This window comes from Trachurus japonicus, chromosome 11 (genome assembly GCF_045865225.1).
Source record: "Trachurus japonicus isolate A0001 chromosome 11, Traja_1.0".
NCBI classification, from domain to species: domain Eukaryota; kingdom Metazoa; phylum Chordata; class Actinopteri; order Carangiformes; family Carangidae; genus Trachurus; species Trachurus japonicus.
The window spans coordinates 23,665,952-23,684,371 of NC_140917.1; the positions used below are offsets into that span (position 1 = coordinate 23,665,952).

Below are 18,420 nucleotides of genomic sequence, written 5' to 3' on the forward strand. Positions count from 1 at the left end.
AAGTAAGGAAAGTGCAGAAATTAGCCACAACAAGTAAGTAGAGGACTCTTTTGTGAAAATAGTGCAAGCGGTGATGACCATACAAATGGTTGACCAAGGTAGGAATCGAACCCACAATCTCATGGTCAGAAGACTTTGACTTTGCCTCTAGGCCACAGTGTACACACTGTTGCAAAGACTGTTGTCTGTTGATGAGCTGCACTCTGTCTCACTCTGAAGTTAACGAGTCCAAAGCTGTAGTTCCAGTGCAAATCAATCTTAGTGCAGTGGTATAAACAAGAAACATGTTAACACAAACCAAGATTGAAAGAGGTAAAGAGAATAGGTGGGGGTGCATATGCATTATCAAGTTTGATCATCAGAATTAGCAAATAGTGCAAGCAGTGATCACCATACAAATGTTTGACCAAGGTCGGAATCGAACCCACAACCTCATGGTCAGTAGACTTCCACTCTGCCTCTAGGCCACAGTGCACACACAGTTGCAGAGACTGTTGTCTGTTAATGATCTGCACTCTGTCTCACTCTGAAGTTAACGAGCCCAAAGCTGCACCTGTTGGAAACACTGTCAACATCAAGAAAGCTTGAGAGTCAAGCTTGAATGACTTAGAATGAAAATTTCTGTGAATTTCAGGCTGAGAGCAGCAGTTTCAACATGAAGCAAGTTATCAGAAGTCAACAGAGGACGACTGGGAAAATAATTCACTATAATTGTTGTTGAGGCAAGATTTGAACCAGCAACCTTCAGGTCTTTAGACCAGCAAGCTAACCACTAGGCTACAGACAGAGACAGTATGTGAGGGGCAAAGAAAACCTTTGATAAGAGGATCACTGGCTTCTGCTTAAAAGAAAAACTAAGGAAAGTGCAGAAATTAGCCACAACAAGTAAGTAGAGGACTCTTTTGTGAAAATAGTGCAAGCAGTGATGACCATACAAATGGTTGACCGAGGTAGGAATCAAACCCACAATCTCATGGTCAGAAGACTTTGACCCTGCCTCTAGGCCACAGTGTACACACTGTTACAAAGACTGTTGTCTGTTGATGAGCTGCACTCTGTCTCACTCTGAAGTTAACGAGCCCAAAGCTGCACCTGTTGGAAACACACTGTGTCAACACCAAGAAAGCTTGAGAGTCAAGCTTGAATGACTTAGAATGAAAATTTCTGTGAATTTCAGGCTGAGAGCAGCAGTTTCAACATGAAGCAAGTTATCAGAAGTCAACAGAGGACGACTGGGAAAATAATTCACTATAATTGTTATTAAGGCTAGATTTGAACCAGTAACCTTCAGGTCTCCAGCTCAGCAAGCTAACCACTAGGCTGCTGCAAACGGTGGCAGTAGCAATTAATGCGTCTCTTAACGAACACCTGTAACCAATTGAGGGTGGGGGAGGGGAGCAGAATTCAACATCACATAACAAGATTGCTCAGCCTGGATTCGAACTAGTGACCTTGGGGTTGGCAAGCGGCCACCTTACCAACTGGATTACAGACAGAGTTGTTGAGAAGTTACAAAGTTGAGCTCCTTCTCCTGCTGCTGTGAAAAAAATGCATTGGGCTGAATGAGAGCAGAGAGCTCCCTGGCTGCATTTAAAAAATATTTTAAATTATTATCTAAGTCTCTTTGCATTTTTGACCAGAATTTTAGCCAGAAGACAAGTGTGGCTACAAAACTGGAGAAAATAATTTGTCTAGAGTTTAATTTGCAGAAAAAGTTAAATATTTTAAAAACTATAAATAGTTAAAAAGAGAAAAGTAATGCCGATAAAGTTCAAAAAAAGCTGCACGTTTTGATATATGAATTGTTGAAATAGCACAAAGTATGAAGGACTAGAAGAAGACCGTAAAAAGGCGGAAGAAAATGGCCGAACAGAAGAACAATAGTGTGAATGCTGAAATAAAAGAGAATAAAGATTTGAATAACAATAGTGTGAATGCTGAAGGCATTAATTAAAAATCCACACAATAACAGTAGTTATGGTCCCTGCAGCTATTTCATAGCTGTAGGGATCAGTGCCCGGTGCAATTGCCCGTGGCCCTAATTAGGGCATGGAGGGTGTAACTGCTACTGGTCAAATAATGTGAAATAGCATTAAATGGGGCCAGTAGATTTGATAAGTACTTGCCCAATAGGGCAAGTAAGAAAAAACCTTAACGTCAGACCCTGATGTGGGCCTCCTTTTATATTTAATAGAGGGGGCGCGTGCTGTCCCACGCGCCTCCTCTGTTCAGGGTTTTTCCGTGGGTACCACTGGGCCTAAAAAATGTTCTAGGGGAAACACTGAAACTGTTCCTCATTTTTCCTCAAGGACCTGAGCAGGCCGTGGCCTTTGCTTTAAGACACAAAAAGGGGCCACAGACTGTGATGTTTACAGTGGATCGATTCATCGCTTAGCAGGAGAGAAACAGGGAGTGAGAACTAGTCAGAGGAAGAGACAGAAAGAGAAAGTGAACCAAGATGGGGAGGGCAACAGTGAGATAGCAGTTTTGAATGCACTGGAGACCCAGAGCGAAAAAAAAAAAAAAAAAAAGGAGTACAATGGTCTTTCAGGACTTGTCCTAGTTTGGTTCACTCTTTCTCTGTGTCTTTCTTCTCTCAAAATAGGAGCAGGGAGCATTCTGGCAAATCTTTCACACTGATCCTAATCAATTGCAAGGGGCCAATTCAATTCTTCCCACTGACCACGTTCATTAACCAGCAGAGAACTCTGTTAGCACAGCTTGACACTCACAGCCACACTTCTCCTCTTCATTATCTCCCCAAGGTCTTCTGTTCTCTCTCCGTCCACCTGCGCTGAATAGACTTCCTCCTTTCCCTCCGACGACGGCGACGGCACAATCAAATCATTCACTCTCTCCACCGGGCCGCATTGTTTATGCTCCTCTTGCAAGAATGCGTAAAGAAAATGGTTATCTGCACATGGCAGTTCACGGCCGCTCGCAACCTGCGCTCTGCTCCCACCCACCCGTCAGACCTACCTCCTGTCTTCTCCTTTATCTCCATCTTCTCTCCATTTTTCTCTTGGCCCGCTCAACTCTTTCCCCTCTCTCGTTCCAGCTTGTCTTTTTTTTTTTTTTTTTTTTTAAAAGGGAGGCAGCGGTGGGGCGGAAAGATTTTCCCCAAGCTCACACCAATTAGCTATCACGCCGGAGAAATTACCAAACGAGAGCACAGCAGATGAGAGGAAAAAGTGGGACAAGCTCCTTTTTATAAACACACAGAGAGGCGAGAGGTTTGCATATGTGGGTATCGTGTGTGTGCAAGCGCGCGAGTGTGTGTGTGTGTGTGTGTTATCCTGCATGTGTGTTTCAATTGTTCCTAAGAGAGGATTTAAACAAGCTGGAAAGTCTTTTCATTTACACATCCGACAAACAACCTAATACTTCAGCTCCCTTGCTAATGCACTAATAGAATACATTTGACTTTTAAAAACTTTAATCCGACAAGGAAACACGCTGCTAACAAAAGGCAAGTGATACTTACAGCCTCTGTTTTCACTTCTCGTCGCCCAAACTGACTGTGAAAACTTTGTTCTGCTTTGTCTGATGCACAAACATTGTGATTCAGAGTTCAGTTATCAGCAAACTTCTGCTTAACGCTGCGGTGTGTGTTTTTTTCTGCGTGGACTGGGGCTGTTACGCTGCAGGGGGAAACTTTTTTGTTTTTGATGCATCCAGATCCAAACATGGTGTTGTGATCCTGTGTTGTGAACGGCCCATATCAGGATCACAGAGAGCAGCCGTGGCCGATAGCACTTATCAGCCGGCCTTTGGTCTCATCTGGTCCGTAGCTGGCTGGGCGGTAACCTGCGTGTCTGTGTGTGTCGGCGGTGCTGGCTCACTGACAGCACGAGGCCTCCCTCCACCAACCTGGTTCACATAGGGCCGCTGGTGAAGACGCAACGCGGGTCGCACGGACAGACTTGGTTACCATGGTGACAGGCTGAAAACCAATCCCAATGTGACGGAGGCAGCAGAGAGGTTTTTATTAAATGATCTCAATTCACTGACTTACACCAGTAAAAGTGAGACAGTGAGCATGTTGTTGATATCTACCATGTATCCATATCACTCAGTATCTCAGTGTGTGGTCAGATGTGTAGTTGGGATCAAATAGTTCCTGATTCAAATCAGAGTTTATCAGTTTTTATTTCGTTTTGGTAGATTTTTTGAATGGTTTGTTTCGAGACAACATAAAAACAAACACTTGAGGATTTCAACAAACAGCCTGATTCTCTTTCTTAGGTGAGAAGATGAATATCACTCTCATATCAGTCCATCAAAAAAAGTCAAGCTACAGCCAAGAGGCGGTGTTTTAAGTTTAACAGTGAGTTGTATTTTCAAAGGGGACGACATGGCAGCCAGAGAAGTCTCTGCCCCCAACTCACAAATATCCCAATACCCCCCCCCCCCCCCCCCCTCTATTTCCTGTCTCTCTGAACTATACTGTCAAATAAAGGCAAAAAAATGCCCTAAAAATATACTTTAAAAAAAAAAAGAAAGAAATTTCCCAGCGCCTCTTTGCACATTTTGGCTTTTTTACTGATTTTTAGGATGGTTACCTATTTAAATATAAATATATTTTCCAACACAGCCAAAAAAAAAACTGGGGTTGCAGCGATAACTTATTTAATTGATCACTGGGCAGACAGACAACACAACCAGTCAATTTAATTTCAGGGAAACTGCTAACAAAACAAAAAAAAATTGCAGTCTCTGATTTCCTGTTTTTCTACTTTACATCTCAGAAAAAAGACTGAGAAACTGAAATAGACAATTTTGCACAGATTTCTGACAAACTAAATGATTTATCAACAAATTAATCAGATCGATCAACACTAATGAACATTATTCATGCAAAAATAGTTTGTATACTCCTTATGAGCAATATGGACAAATGTATACAATAGTTTGTCTGTAGTTTCTTTGTAGGCATGGATGGGTGTGTGTGTCTGTGCAGTGACCCATCACAAATCCACACCCTGCCACCCTTTATAACCTCCACGTACGAAAACACACACACACACACACACACACACGGTAATCCCAGAGAATAAACACCAGATTAGGTCAGTGTGTGTAATCCAATGAACTCTCACCTCTAACATGCCTAATGCTGTGAGAGCTGACGGCATCACACCGTCTCTCCCTCTCTTTCTCTCACTCTCACACACACACACACACGGGGACAGAGACTGGTACTGCTGTCACATAGCTCTGCTCTTAAACACATCATGTATCTCTTCCTGTGTTGTGAGCAGATTTGTTGTTAAAACAGTTACTGACCAGTCTGCTGCTTTCCCACACACTCTCTGAGAGGATCTGCAATCTGCTCACTTTATTAGTAACATACTGACTTACTGCTGTCATAACGGGCCTTTTTTTTTCACAGTGTTTTACCGTCAGCATGTGCATCTATGGAAATCCCTTTAAATGCATTTCTGCGGTGACTTCATTGGAGCATACGAGGACACACAGGGGCCGATGCTATTCGTCATCACATCACCCTTTTTTCAAATCGCTCCCCACTAAGAGAAGCCGGTTCAGGCTGTTCTGTCTTCACAACGCCCATGTACGGCACATCCACAGAAACACAAAACTTGTTTACAAGCGTCGGCCTGCGAGGGAAGTGAGCGTTGTTTCCCCGTGAAATGCAATCTGCTGCTTTTTGTTCTGGTTTCGTGGCTTCTATTACTGTGGTACGCCTTAAAAAAGTTCACACTGATTGACATCATACGTGCTTTGGGCTACTAACAACTCCAGCGCTCCCATTCACGTCTCCTCACGGCTTCTGATGGTTGCGCTCGCTGTCTTCTGATTGAAAAATTACAGCGTTCTGTCTAGCCAGGGATCTGTGGGTTAAAGTTTTTCCGACCGATTTTAGCTGTGGACCCCAGTCTGCGAGGTCACAACGTTTTTCCCCTCTTCCTCCGTTACCATGGTAGTCCCCAAAATCTCCAATCTGCATCAGTAATTCCTTCACTTATATGTGGTGCAAGATAACTTTGCGACTGCTTCCTTATTCTGCGTTTATGGATGTGTGTATCAGTTTTTAAGGCCTCGTGAAACTTCCTTATCACCTCCCGTGTGATTGATTCCCAACTGTTAAACCTGCTGTGGTTCAGACAGGAAATGGTTCCTTCCCACCGTAAGAAACGTGGCTCTTGGCTGTAACGGCACGGCGCAGTTCAACAAAGAACAACTGGAAGCAGGCAAAGTAACACATCATTGTTACACCACGGTGAACCCAAAACCCAACCCAGATGACCAGTCCTTACAAGCCTGTGATATGACACCCAGATCACAGGCAAGGGGCCTTGAGCAAAATCATGTATTGTGCCAACTTGGCATCGGGTTCACCACAGAACTCAACATGATTTTTTTTGTTTGTTTGTTTCCAGAGGAAGTGAAAGCTGCTATAGTCCATATTAGCATTCCCTGGAGCGTTTTAGCATCTTTGAGCTCATTGTTTTGGTTTTTCTGACCTGCAGCTGAACTGTTTTGATTCACTGTCACAGCTCGAATAGCTGCTCTGTCAGCAGCAGGCAGCTATACTTTCAGTGAAACCCCCACTGCCCTCAGTCAAAGCAAAGACAGTGAAGAAACCAAGACCCCCCCATGACCAGTCAGCTTCCTGTATACATGTCACGTCACGTGGGCTTCTCCAAGGCCCCGCCCCTTTAGGAGACTAGCAGCAGGTCCTAAGGCTATTGACTCCAATGAGAGAAGTGAACGTGAACACAGATTATGGTCGATCCTTCCGCCCCATAGTAACTTAAGTAAATATTGGACTCATTTTTCACAAGCCACATCTCTTCTGAACATTTTGACACAAAAATGTTGATTTTCAGACGGACACATCAGGAGAAAATTAACTTTGTTCAAGACTTGTCTCTGTCTCAACAACACACTCTCGGGGTGGCGTTTAGCTTACTTGGTAGAGCTGCTGCCCCACGTTGAGGCTATAGTCCTCACTGCAGGCGGCCCCGGTTCGAATCCCGCATCGGGCAGCCCTTTCCTGCATGTCATCCCCCCCGCCTCCTATTTCCTGTCTCTCTCTCTCAACTGTGCTATCAATTAAAAGGCATTAAAAGCCCCCAAAAATATACTTAAAAAAACAAAACAAAACAACACACTCTTGTGAGATTTGGCACAGATCTCCTAGGCAACGTCAAACAAATGTTCGCGATGCACGCAAACATTATTTAAATAATTTTCGTCATGCTTAAAGGGATAGTTTAACCCAGTGGTTCTCAACCTTTTTTGAACCAACGCCCCCCTGACCATACCATGGTCCTCTGACCGCCCCCCCCCCCCCCCCCCAGAAAAAAAAAAAAACAATGTTACAAAATTTCGCTTTAAACTTGTTTTCTACACTTATCTGTTACTTTATTCATAGGCCTATTTCACTGCTTTCGTGAAGCTAAGACTCTGGTAAACATATTTCAAGCACCAAAACAGTTTGTCCTCATGACGTGTTTTCACAAGGGATTTGAAAATTTTCAAAAAGCGGACTTCAAATTTCCAGCATTTGACCTAAATTATTTATTTTTTACAGGTCTCTAGAACAAAAACTGCCCATAATGATGGTAATGATGACGGAGCTGTCCATGGTTACTTAACCAAAAGTTTCTTGACATATCAAACAAAGAAAACTATGGACTATGGAAGTTTTAATGCTCAAAATACAAACAATATCATGACGTGAACCCTATGTTGCAGTTTAAAAAAAAAAAAAAAAAGATTGTTGATTTGGTGCTAGAATGTCCAATTGTGCATGCAAAATTTTTTTGAGGATGCCCTCAAATCACTTATTTTGGGCACTAACTGGGGACCGAAAAGTTGGTAAACTGAATTTCAGAAACATTATCTTGGCTAACAATGTGGAACAATAAGGTGGATGTATTTCAAAAAACTTATTTCACCACTCCATATATTGATTTTTCGTGGCTTCATTGTAAACAAATGCACATGGCCATGTATTGATTTTTCGGCTTCATTGTAAACAAATGCACATGGCCAGGGACTGCTAGCAAAACAGCGGGAAAGCAGCAGACTTCCATAGTTCCTCTTTGATTAAACATTTGAAATCCCTAGTTTAATGTTACACTGCTCTCACATTTCCATTGAGGGTGGCTCCCCTCCCCTAGCACAGACTTTTTTTTTTTTTTTACCCCAAGAACCGACTGATGCAGGCAAGGTGCCCGTGTGTGCGTCAGGGCGGAAGAGACCACATCCATCAGAAAGGAGGGGGGTTGTAATTTTTGGAAAAAGGCAATGATGTATTTTTGAGATGGACTATGGCATTATTTGTAATACATTTAACTCAATATGACCACTGATCATAGCTAGATGGTAAAATAATAAGTAAGGTAAAGTAAGTTAAAAAAAAAAAAAAAAAAATCATCCATCAAATCTGATGGGGCACCTGCCCCCTCGGTTTCTATTGACATGACGCCGCTGGTAATTTACGGGCTTCCCTCTTCAAACGGGGTGTTTGTGCAAGACGGCGACGCCATATCTAAAGACCCAACATGCACCCTGTAACTATTAAGGTGGCGGCCAAAAATCACCTTAGATCGGCAGGAAAACCCTGTCGGGTAAAGTCGGGCGGACATGTGCGTGTGCTTCACCTGTAAAGCGCCGCTAAAAAAAAAAAAAAAGACGGCTCGGGTCACCTGCTCCTCGCAGGGACGAGCAGTCACAGGAGCTCTGCTATTCCTCTTTCTTCAGCCTGTAGCCTACACTAATGTTTGGCTGTACTTGGTATAAAGAATCCATCTAACTTCATTCAGTAGCCTATGGGTAAACTATACAAAGACGTGTGTGTGTCATTTAAGTCAGACCGTCTGACGCAGCGCTGCTGTAGTGCGCACTATGGTTGGTTTGAAACGTGTGCGGGAATTTCCCGCATTATGAGTGTTATATTTGCGGGTTAAATCAGTTGAAAAGTAGGTTGTTCATGTCGGTTATTTGCACTTAAAAAGTTGGGAAATCATTAAAGTTGAAAAAGTAGAGCTCAAATGAACTTTGTAGGAGCCAAGTTGTGGCGCCCCCCATTTTTGCCTGAGCGCCCCCCTCTCAGCCCTCACGCTCCCAGCGCCCCCCACAAAGTTCAGAACGCCCCCCAGGGGGCGGTACCGCCCCCGTTGAGAAACCCTAGTTTAACCCTATTTGGGCCCATTGCCATAATCCCTATAGTTTTAGCAGTAGGTTCGTTACCTTTAATTGTCGGTGCAAGATATTTTTAGAACGGCGGAGCAGAGCTGTGAGCTGCTCAGAGCTACACTACAGAGGCTAATGGGATTTCTTGGTTTTCCTCATCAAACTCATCAAATACACAATCCAACAACTCCACAACGCTCTGGTGGACAAGTTGTGACCTGCACATTCCCCACGCTATGAGATAATAACAGAACGTTACCACACAGAGTTGTTTTCGGGACGGTGGGACAAAGTTAGCAACCAGATAGTGAACATAGCGGAGCACTGAGCAGCTTGACATTTCCTGCATGATTTGGAGGAGACCAGAAGCAAAGAAGACAACTCCAAATGAATGTTAATGTTTATCTGTGTTATGACCCTGAGTCATCATTTATGGGCCTCTTAGTATCCGGGTGTGTTTTTGTTGTTTACCTCCCTTGTCTGGTGATTGGCGCTGTCCCGTTGCTGATTGGACCGCGGACCGATGACAACGCCGACTTTCAAATGGCACCTGCCACCGCCGCCGCCGCCGCCCTCACTTTCCCTCTTTACTTTGACCCCCAACCACACAGCGACGTGCTGCTCTGCCCAATCGCTGCCAGTTTATTGTTTCTGATGAACTCATACGAAGACAATTATTTGCTAACACCAATAAAATAACAGGTTCAGTTACAGGTTTAGAAGAAACTAACACCTAAAGTAGGAGGTGCTGTGTATCCTGTCAACATTACATTTTTCAGGAGCTTTATTTCACTTCCCCTCAGTCAACCAGCTGGTCCAACATTTGGAGCTTTTTTAATGTCTTTTGTTGTGATTCTTGTTTGTTTGCTTGTGATATCTTTGGGAACCTGTCACTTCATATGCTAGAAAGAGCTTTACGAGGGACTGGAGGTTCAGTCACATGATGTGGGTATTCCACATTGTGATTTCTCGTATGTAACCTTGGAATGCTTTCTTTCCATTCTGGCACAAACATTTTCTATGTTGACATTGCTGTTGTTTTTTGGTCCTTCCATTCTGGTTTTATTTTGCATGTTGATCATATTTATTTGTTACAATTATGGATTTGTACCTATGATTTTGATTTTTGTGAAATCAAATATATAGCCTATAAAAAAAACATCAATTTTATATCAAGAGTGTGCTAATAATAAGTGTCATTCTCCTAATGTGACCCGAGAGCCTGGCAGCTCTGTGGTGAAATGCTAATGATTGACCAAGAAAAACTTTGATAACACGGCTGCAGCCAGCCAGAGACAGTGACTCAAAGGAGAGAAGAGAAGAAGAGAAATGACGGTCCTCCCACATGAGCCGACCTCTCGGCAGATTGAAGGGGGGGTGGGCTTTGTCTGATAGCTGCAATCTTAAAATTTTAATGTAACTGCACCTGTTACCAGGGATGAGGAAGATTATGTGTTTACACAAGCACTCATGGGAAAATGAGAGCAGTTTAAATAATTTACTCCTTACTGTTTACAAAGCAAACGGACATTTTCAACATTTTTTCCCCTGCGATCGTCGTTGCGAAAATATGAGATTATTATGACCGAGGGAGGTTGTAATTCAGGACAGGATGGGCCTGCAGATGAGTTGCTTACATTATCTGGAATACTTTCTATCTCCAAAACAAACCATTTCATATGCCGATGAAATCCCCTTAAATTTCCAGCCTTATCCGCACATATAGATGGGATGTTTTCATCTGTGCCACTAATGGTTTCCAAGTGGCTGAGCCGTTGGTCTTGCCGCCATGTGTTCCATGTTTTATTTGTGCTTCGTTTTAAAGGATGAATGCCTTTGTAACTGACATCACATTTTTAATGCCGCAATAAAAGGAACAGTTCGAGTAGAAGGGATGTTTTTCATCCCCATGTTTTAGCTTAATCCCAGCCCTTTCTAAAAAAGCTTTTTACCCAGCTATCCATTTGCTGCGTGACTGAAGCTGCCAGGCTAAATAAAAGGCTAAAATCTCATAACCATCATCTTTCCCCATCCAACTGGCTTCCATTTATCGTATTCATGTTGCTCATTTGCACAATGGCAGAGTAACTCAGAGGTGTGCGCCGTGCTGGATCGTATCATGTGTGTGGATGAGTAAAAATGGCCACCGGCTGCGGGGAGCAAGAATGAATGTGGTACGCCGTGACCTTAATAACACAAAGAGAGAGAGAGAAGAGAGAAGGGACGAGATGGAGAGGACGGAGACGAGGTCAGTGAGAACGGCAAATCTGAGACAGTGCTCGTTTGAGAGTGAGTAAGTGTGAAAAGCAATAGAGAGAGAACAGCGGCTGCATATCACAAAGCCCCTTGTACTAAGAACCACATGATGTCTGAGTGTCGGAGAGCATTACTCTCCATTACTCAGCCTGAGCTTCCAAAAAATTTGTCTTCCCAGAGTTGTGTGCTCCGATGCCAGTCTTCACTAGATTCTGATCGTTTGTCTTTTAGAGTGACGGTGCCTGTACATGAATGTACCAGATGTGTTTGGATGTTGTGGTGGTTTTACACAAGCAGACGCTGACGGGTGATAGAAATGTGTCTCGTCTAGCCTTAACTGTCTAGACTGTGCTATCTGTCCTTAAACTGCCCTAACGCGTGCATCTGTTGACACAAAGTACAATATATACTGAACCCATGTTATAAAGCGGCATGAGGCAGGGTACCAAATTTCCAAGGCAGCCCATTCAGACTGATTTATTGTATGTGATGGAGGAAACACTGAATTCTTGTATTTAAAAGTATTTTGTGCAATAACATCAATTTGAGCAGTTTGGTGCATCCTTATCCTTCATCAGTTCCTTTAAAGGGACAACGAGGAGTTTTGGAAAGCAAAGTGTTTTCATACTACATTTATATACCATGAGCCTCCGCGCGCACCGTGAAATTCTTGGACCGGCGCAAGATGGCCGTCTTGTCAAGAATGTTTTCATTCATCAACAATGACAGTCGGAGGTTCGAAGACGATCAGATACGTCGTAGTTCGCCCAGAATTTCCGCCACTAATTAAAATAACAAAATAACGATAGAGACAAAATGATATATTTATCGAAAATGGAGCCATTAACAAGTGTGGGTAGCGTAGATTCATCCACATTAACGTGAGACTTTTTTATAACCAAATAGAAACTCCTCGTTGTCCCTTTAATGTCTCTGGGTGTGTTATACCATTCTAGATAGAGATGCCAATAGCTGATCTGGATAAAATTCCAACTTGGTAACATACACAGGTCTATTGCACAGTTACAGTCCAGGGTCTGTGAATCCTTTATCGAGTCATTCATTCATATGAACTAGCTTAAATGATCCGAGGTCAACAAAACAACTACAAAACACAATATTTGTTGAGCTGGGAGTCCAAGGTTTATGAATGTCCCAGGAGTAAGCAATATGTATAGTAAAAACCCAGTTAATGTCATGTTTGTTGTCCCTGAATCATTATTAGAATGACCAACTGTACATGATTAGAAGAAGCCAGATTTTTAAATATCAGGTGATGAGTGAAATAAGAGCTGCACATTGTACTGAACAAAAGGAAAAAAAAGACAAAATATTCCATGATTCGATCAAATGCCCTTGAATTCCATCCCCAAATGGACACCACTTTATATGGTGAAGGGATTTTATCAATTGGTCATGGTTTTTAATTTTCAGGAACAGACATTCTTCAGATTTGCTCTAAATATTTTCAAGAAAAATATATATCTCAGATACTGTTGAGCTGCTGCTTTGTCTGAGACCATCAAGTCTTTAAATCTGTCCGCACCGAGGTGCATCACTGAACTGCTGTGGTACCCCTTTAAAGTCAGAGGAGGTTTTGGCAATTGGAAGCTTTGGTTCAAACACCCTTTATACGATTACTGGTTTTGTCCAGTACACTGTAAAAATATCTATGTTATCAAGATGGCAGCAGAATGAAGTCACTACAAACCGCGGCCTTCATTCATTCATTTGTTCTGATCTATGATGCACCAATCCCCTGTTTACTTCCATCCCATAAACACGGGATGAGAAAAGAAATCTGCTTTGTGTAGCAGTAAGCTTTAGCCTCTGCTCTGCTTCTGACTTGGCAGCTTTAAGCCTGGAGGAAACCTTTACTGAGGGACCTCAATCAGTCTCCATCTCCTGGATCAATATCCATTAGTCTCGGGGTGTGTGTGTGTGTGTGTGTGTGTGTGTGTGTGTGTGTGTGTGTGTGTGTTCAGACATCATCCTGGGTGAATGGGCCTGAGTCATAAATGCAAGCTCTGGATCAGATTTCTCCTCCTCTCCTGCTTGCCTGGTTCGCTCTCCTTCTCCCATAAACACACGTACACACTGACGCTCATTCAAACACACAGGCCGACCTTCTGAACGACATGTTGCTGCGTCTAAACATTCATTCAGCCAGGCCCGGCCGTGCGGTTCGCCTTTGTTTTCTTTTCCACCGTGCATAACACCATCAACTACCAACAAGCAATAACTGTATGAAATCAACACTAAATCAGCCTCTTAGTCATCAGTGTAGCCAAAGATATGTTTGGTGTGGAATTACATTATGATTGACAACGTGCCACAACAAAACTCCCCGTTTCGGAGCTCTGAGGCCTAGGTAATAATTCCAGCCTGGAAGACAGGGGGAGACAGACAGGGGGAGAAGCTTTTCTTTTCTTGTTTTTTTTTTGTTGGTTCTCATTTAACATCAGGACAGAAAGGCCCAACACGAGTGAGGGCGGGAGGAAAACAACATGACAAACAGACACACCGGCGAATCAATGCTCAGACAAGCAGATAGTGAAGAGTGAAGGAAGAAAAGAGGGAGGACATGGGAAAAACAAAGGGAGCAATGCCAAAGGATGGAAAAAGAGATGAGGATGAAGCTGGGAATGGAGGGGAGGGGGAGAAGAATATAGCCTTTGGCAAGACACTCAAACCTGTACAAGTCAGAACAAGATTCCCAGATCTGTGAGGAGGAAGTTCAAGAGCAAAACAAAGAGGAGGGAGCCAGAACGTGACGCTCAAGACTCCCAACAAAGCCAGTGGTGGGCCATCTACACCGAGATGACTGGTCCAGAACAAGACCTTCAACAAGGATGCTCCACCTGCTTTTAAGCCTTAGAGGCACTTCTCCTGCCTACAGTTGCTACACATTGTTTGGAGACAAAAGATAATGGACTTGCACTTTGCAGCAAAAAAACATCAAATCCCTTTAGTCTAATCCAATCTCATATTTACAGTAAATATCTGTCCATAGTCATCGTTATCTCATGCAGTAGGTGGTCGTGTCAATCAGTGTCCCGTTGTGCTCGGTGAGATCATCTGCGCGCCACCACCAACAGCGCCAGGAGCTCTCAGGGGGGTAAAACACATCTGACAAAGAGTAGGTACAGACAAACAATACCACCTGAGAAAATCATATTCAACATAACAGCTCTAGCCGTCTGTGAGTGCATCACAATCAGTGACTGATGCATAATTCAGTTATCAGTGGTGAGTAAAGCTTTAAAGCTGCGTTCAACAACGCCTGTTGCTGGTGAAGAAAACAAAAGCGAATGCTCCAAAATGTTCATTGTATTAAAAGAAGCAGCTCATCACTTTGTCAATGTAACTTCAGTAACTGTAGTTGACATTTTCAGTAGGTCAGCAACGAGATTACAATATTGTGAATCCAGAAGTGTTCTTAATAGGTAAAGACTGTGGTTAACATAAGAAAAAGGTGAGACTATAAAGATTTTAAGGTTATAGTCCGAACAGAGCCAGGGCTGTTACCGTGACAACTGAGAATGCCTCGAGAACAGATTGGGCTGAAATTGAAATTACATTTATTTGACTGCCAGTGTTAAAATATTCTTGAGATTTACTAGTGCCAGTGGCAGATAGTGGCATGAAATGCTCATTCATGATCCTTCAAATGTGTTTTTTTTGTCATCTACAGATCCAGAATTTCTCTCATTTATTAATTTGTAAGTGGCAGCACCGCTGACAGAAAAATGTTAGTGCAATAAAAACTAATTATCTGTGTTACTGTTTCTTTCAGTTAATATGTGGTTTCAGGACAGCACTGGTAAATAAAAGAGATATTTCTATACTACAAAGTGAAATTTCAGCAGATGAGCTTAAGGTAATAAGAAAAGGAGGCATATAAAAAATTAATTACACAACACATTAGTAACAGATCTGATTAACAACGAAGCAGAATGGCTACAGCTGTGCAGCATCAACAGAACACACAAAGTGTGGTTGCAAGTGAGGATGCCTCTCGCTTCTCTCCCTAAGAGGAAGCCATCACATCGACTCAATGCGAATACTGAACTTCTCTCTGTGGCTTATTATCTCGCTAGACACAAAACCACAGGAGCCAGAGGCTGGATGTCAATACTCTGCATTCACGTCCTTGTTTACACACTTCTGACAGTACTTCTACCACAGCAGTACCATACATGACAGTGTGCTACAACAGCCAGAGATTTGTCATATGAACAGCAGGCACACAATGGATTCTCTGTGACATTTTTTTTACAAGCCATTGTGTAATGTGTGAGTGCCACATAGACCTATGCACATATGACCAGGAGAGACTGACTTGTAAATGGCACCAGAAATATGCTACAGATTTAGCTATCGGGTTGGGGAGAGGCTTGTTCTGAATCCATATAAACAGTAATTCATCCGAGCTAGCAAAGCAAGTGGAGCAGACATGACATCAGGCACTGGATCTAATTCACTGCCTGCAGTCAGTGAACAGAGCTGGAGGGGGATCTGGCATATCCAAGTGCAGCCCACAGGCTCTTCAGCTTTTTTTTTATGTCAAAGACCCACAAATAAGACAGGCCTTCGTCCATTGGATCAAACACTTCATTCTCAGGTTATCTCAGCAAATCCCACTTAATGATGCACTTATGATATGCAACAACTGTATAACTGTACATTGGGGGTGGGAGTGGAAATGAAACAATGCCATCTGTACATGTTTTCAAGTGCAAAGTCTCCTGGGTGAAATTGAACTTAGCCATCTACTTCCACAACCCTTTAAATCTCTGATAGGTCCCTGGAAGTCACAGTTTATGAGCCACTGTTATGAAATCACTGTAGGCCCGTGTTGGGACTTGAAGTCACAGTCCTTTGCTTATAAATTAGCCTACTTAGCTAGTGTTAGCCATCTCTACATGGAGCTTAGCAGCATAAAACAATGTCCAAAAGCAACAGTTTATATGTATATTAATAAATCGGAGTCACTGACTTGTGGGGTGTTTTCCTACATCCACCAGACCGCGATACTGTTTTTAAAAAGAAAACAGCTCTTTGGCCTTGATAGCTGTTACACAGCTAGCTTTATACTGCAGAGTGCACACCCAGGCTATATGTGCCACGCCATGTATTGTTTACATAGCCTGCACGCTTGTGCTATTTTTTTTTGACCGAGTTTTCGGGATAGTGAGTTTAAAAAACAGACATGCAGTACTTGTGTTTGTAGGTAATGCAACAATGTGCTGTGTTGAGATACACACCAGCTTTGTCATGTCACTGGCAAGCTAGCGAGGCTAAACCAGCTAGCATTTGTTAGCAGACAGGATTCACCAAATCTGATCCAGGATTCACTAACGTTAGCTCACATGCTGCTAGCACTCGAAAGCTAACGTTGAAGCCAGCCAGTTCACACACGGGTCCGTTGTCGGACAGATGTGACCTGTTTCTTTGCTGGTTTCAACAAAATGTCCAGTGACTCCACCGGCTCTGGACAGACATGTCACTAATGTGCCACAATGACAGTGTATTCATCTTACTGACTTTAAAAACGCTGAGATACAGTGGTGGTGTCAGGCTTTAGCTAGAAGGAGAGCGTGCACTTGCGGTGCCAGTGTTTTTCCTTTCTCCTAAGGTTTACTAATTCCTACCATAGACTGTAAATATTCCATACAACATTTTTAAAAACAGACCGTGTCGTAGAAGAGTTTCAACACTGTCGGAGACGGGGCAACGCAGAGGACATTGTATTTTGATGAAAACTACAACCAAAGGCAGCACAGCCCCGACACATCCAGTAGACGTGTCCGAAGATGGAACTCGGACAGTTAGCGGGCGAGCTAATGTTGCCTAGCTACACAGCCTGGACGGGCTCTCTCATGGAGCCTGGTAAGTATCAAGAAAAACAATTTTCAGAGATTTTCACAGCTTTCGCCGTCCATTCCCTGTTTGTCGTACACTTCGTTTATGACAACCGTTGTGGAATTAACTGGCTCCAGCCCACCCCAACCTCTGCTGTCTGAGCCCCCAAACAGACCACACGGACGGGAACAATGTCCCTCACGGAGCTGGACCAAAGGGAGCAGCTCCCAGCGGAGCTCCGTCCGACCTCTCCCACTGTTTTTCGGGGGGCTTACCGGTCTTCAAAAACGGCGGTATGTCGCTGGCGTCCTTCGTCGTCTCCTCCGCTCCTTCTCCGGAGCTCATGGCTGCCACAACCCGGACCTGGAGCTCAGTATCTCCCGAGTAAATCCCCCAAAAAATCGACAAAAAGATGGCACCAACAAATCACTTCTGTCCTGACAAAAGCGTCATTAAAGACACACGCACGGTTACGGTGACTCGCAGACGCTAGCAGTGCCATCTGCAGACCTCCATCTTGGGGTAACGTAATTGGAAACGATCAGCCGGGGGCACCGGGTTCCTCCTCGGAGTGGAGCCGAGGGGAGAGTCGCTGTAGCGCGGAGGAGGAGGAGGAGGAGGAGGAGGGGCGGGAGGGGCCGGGTCGCTGCTCGGTGAATCTCCGTAAGCTTTCGGAAATGAGTGGGTCATCAAGGAACGACGGCGGTCAGAGTGTGTGTTGGTCTGTGTGTATGTGTGTGAGTGTTTGTGTGTGCCAGTGTCCAACTTACAGTGAGAGGTTGGACACTTGAGGCCAATGACTCATGTATCATAAAAACACACTCAGATAGCAACAGACATAAAGGCTGTCAGTTGTGATGATTAAGTAAATGACAAGTTTCTAGGCTTTTTGTAACTTGACCTGTCTACAGCCAACTTATATAGGAAACAGACCATGTTTTGGGGGACCTTGACATACTATGATTAATCTATTGTTTATTGTTTCTGTTGTGATTCCATGAAAAAAGAAGTGGATGTGAGTAACTCGGACTAGCCTACTAAAGGTGGAGTAGTGAAAGTGGTACGGTCTCCAGGACACAGCCCAGACAGGAAAGGTTAGCAGTCCTATCCGTCATATTGATCTCAGCAGCTGTA

At 43.5% G+C, this 18,420-nt stretch overlaps 1 protein-coding gene across 2 annotated transcripts in view; it reads right to left on the bottom strand.

Moving 5' to 3' along the window:
- LOC146978890 (triple functional domain protein-like) overlaps positions 1 to 18,059 on the bottom strand; it is a 106,267-nt gene extending 88,208 nt beyond the window's left edge. For both annotated transcript variants that reach the window (XM_085791946.1, XM_085791943.1), the window contains exon 1: positions 17,562 to 18,059. In XM_085791946.1, coding sequence (XP_085648072.1) covers positions 17,562 to 17,631 — 70 coding nt within the window. In that variant the 5' untranslated portion in view covers positions 17,632 to 18,059. The remainder of the gene's footprint in view (positions 1 to 17,561) is intronic.
- Positions 18,060 to 18,420: the final 361 nt, after the last annotated feature.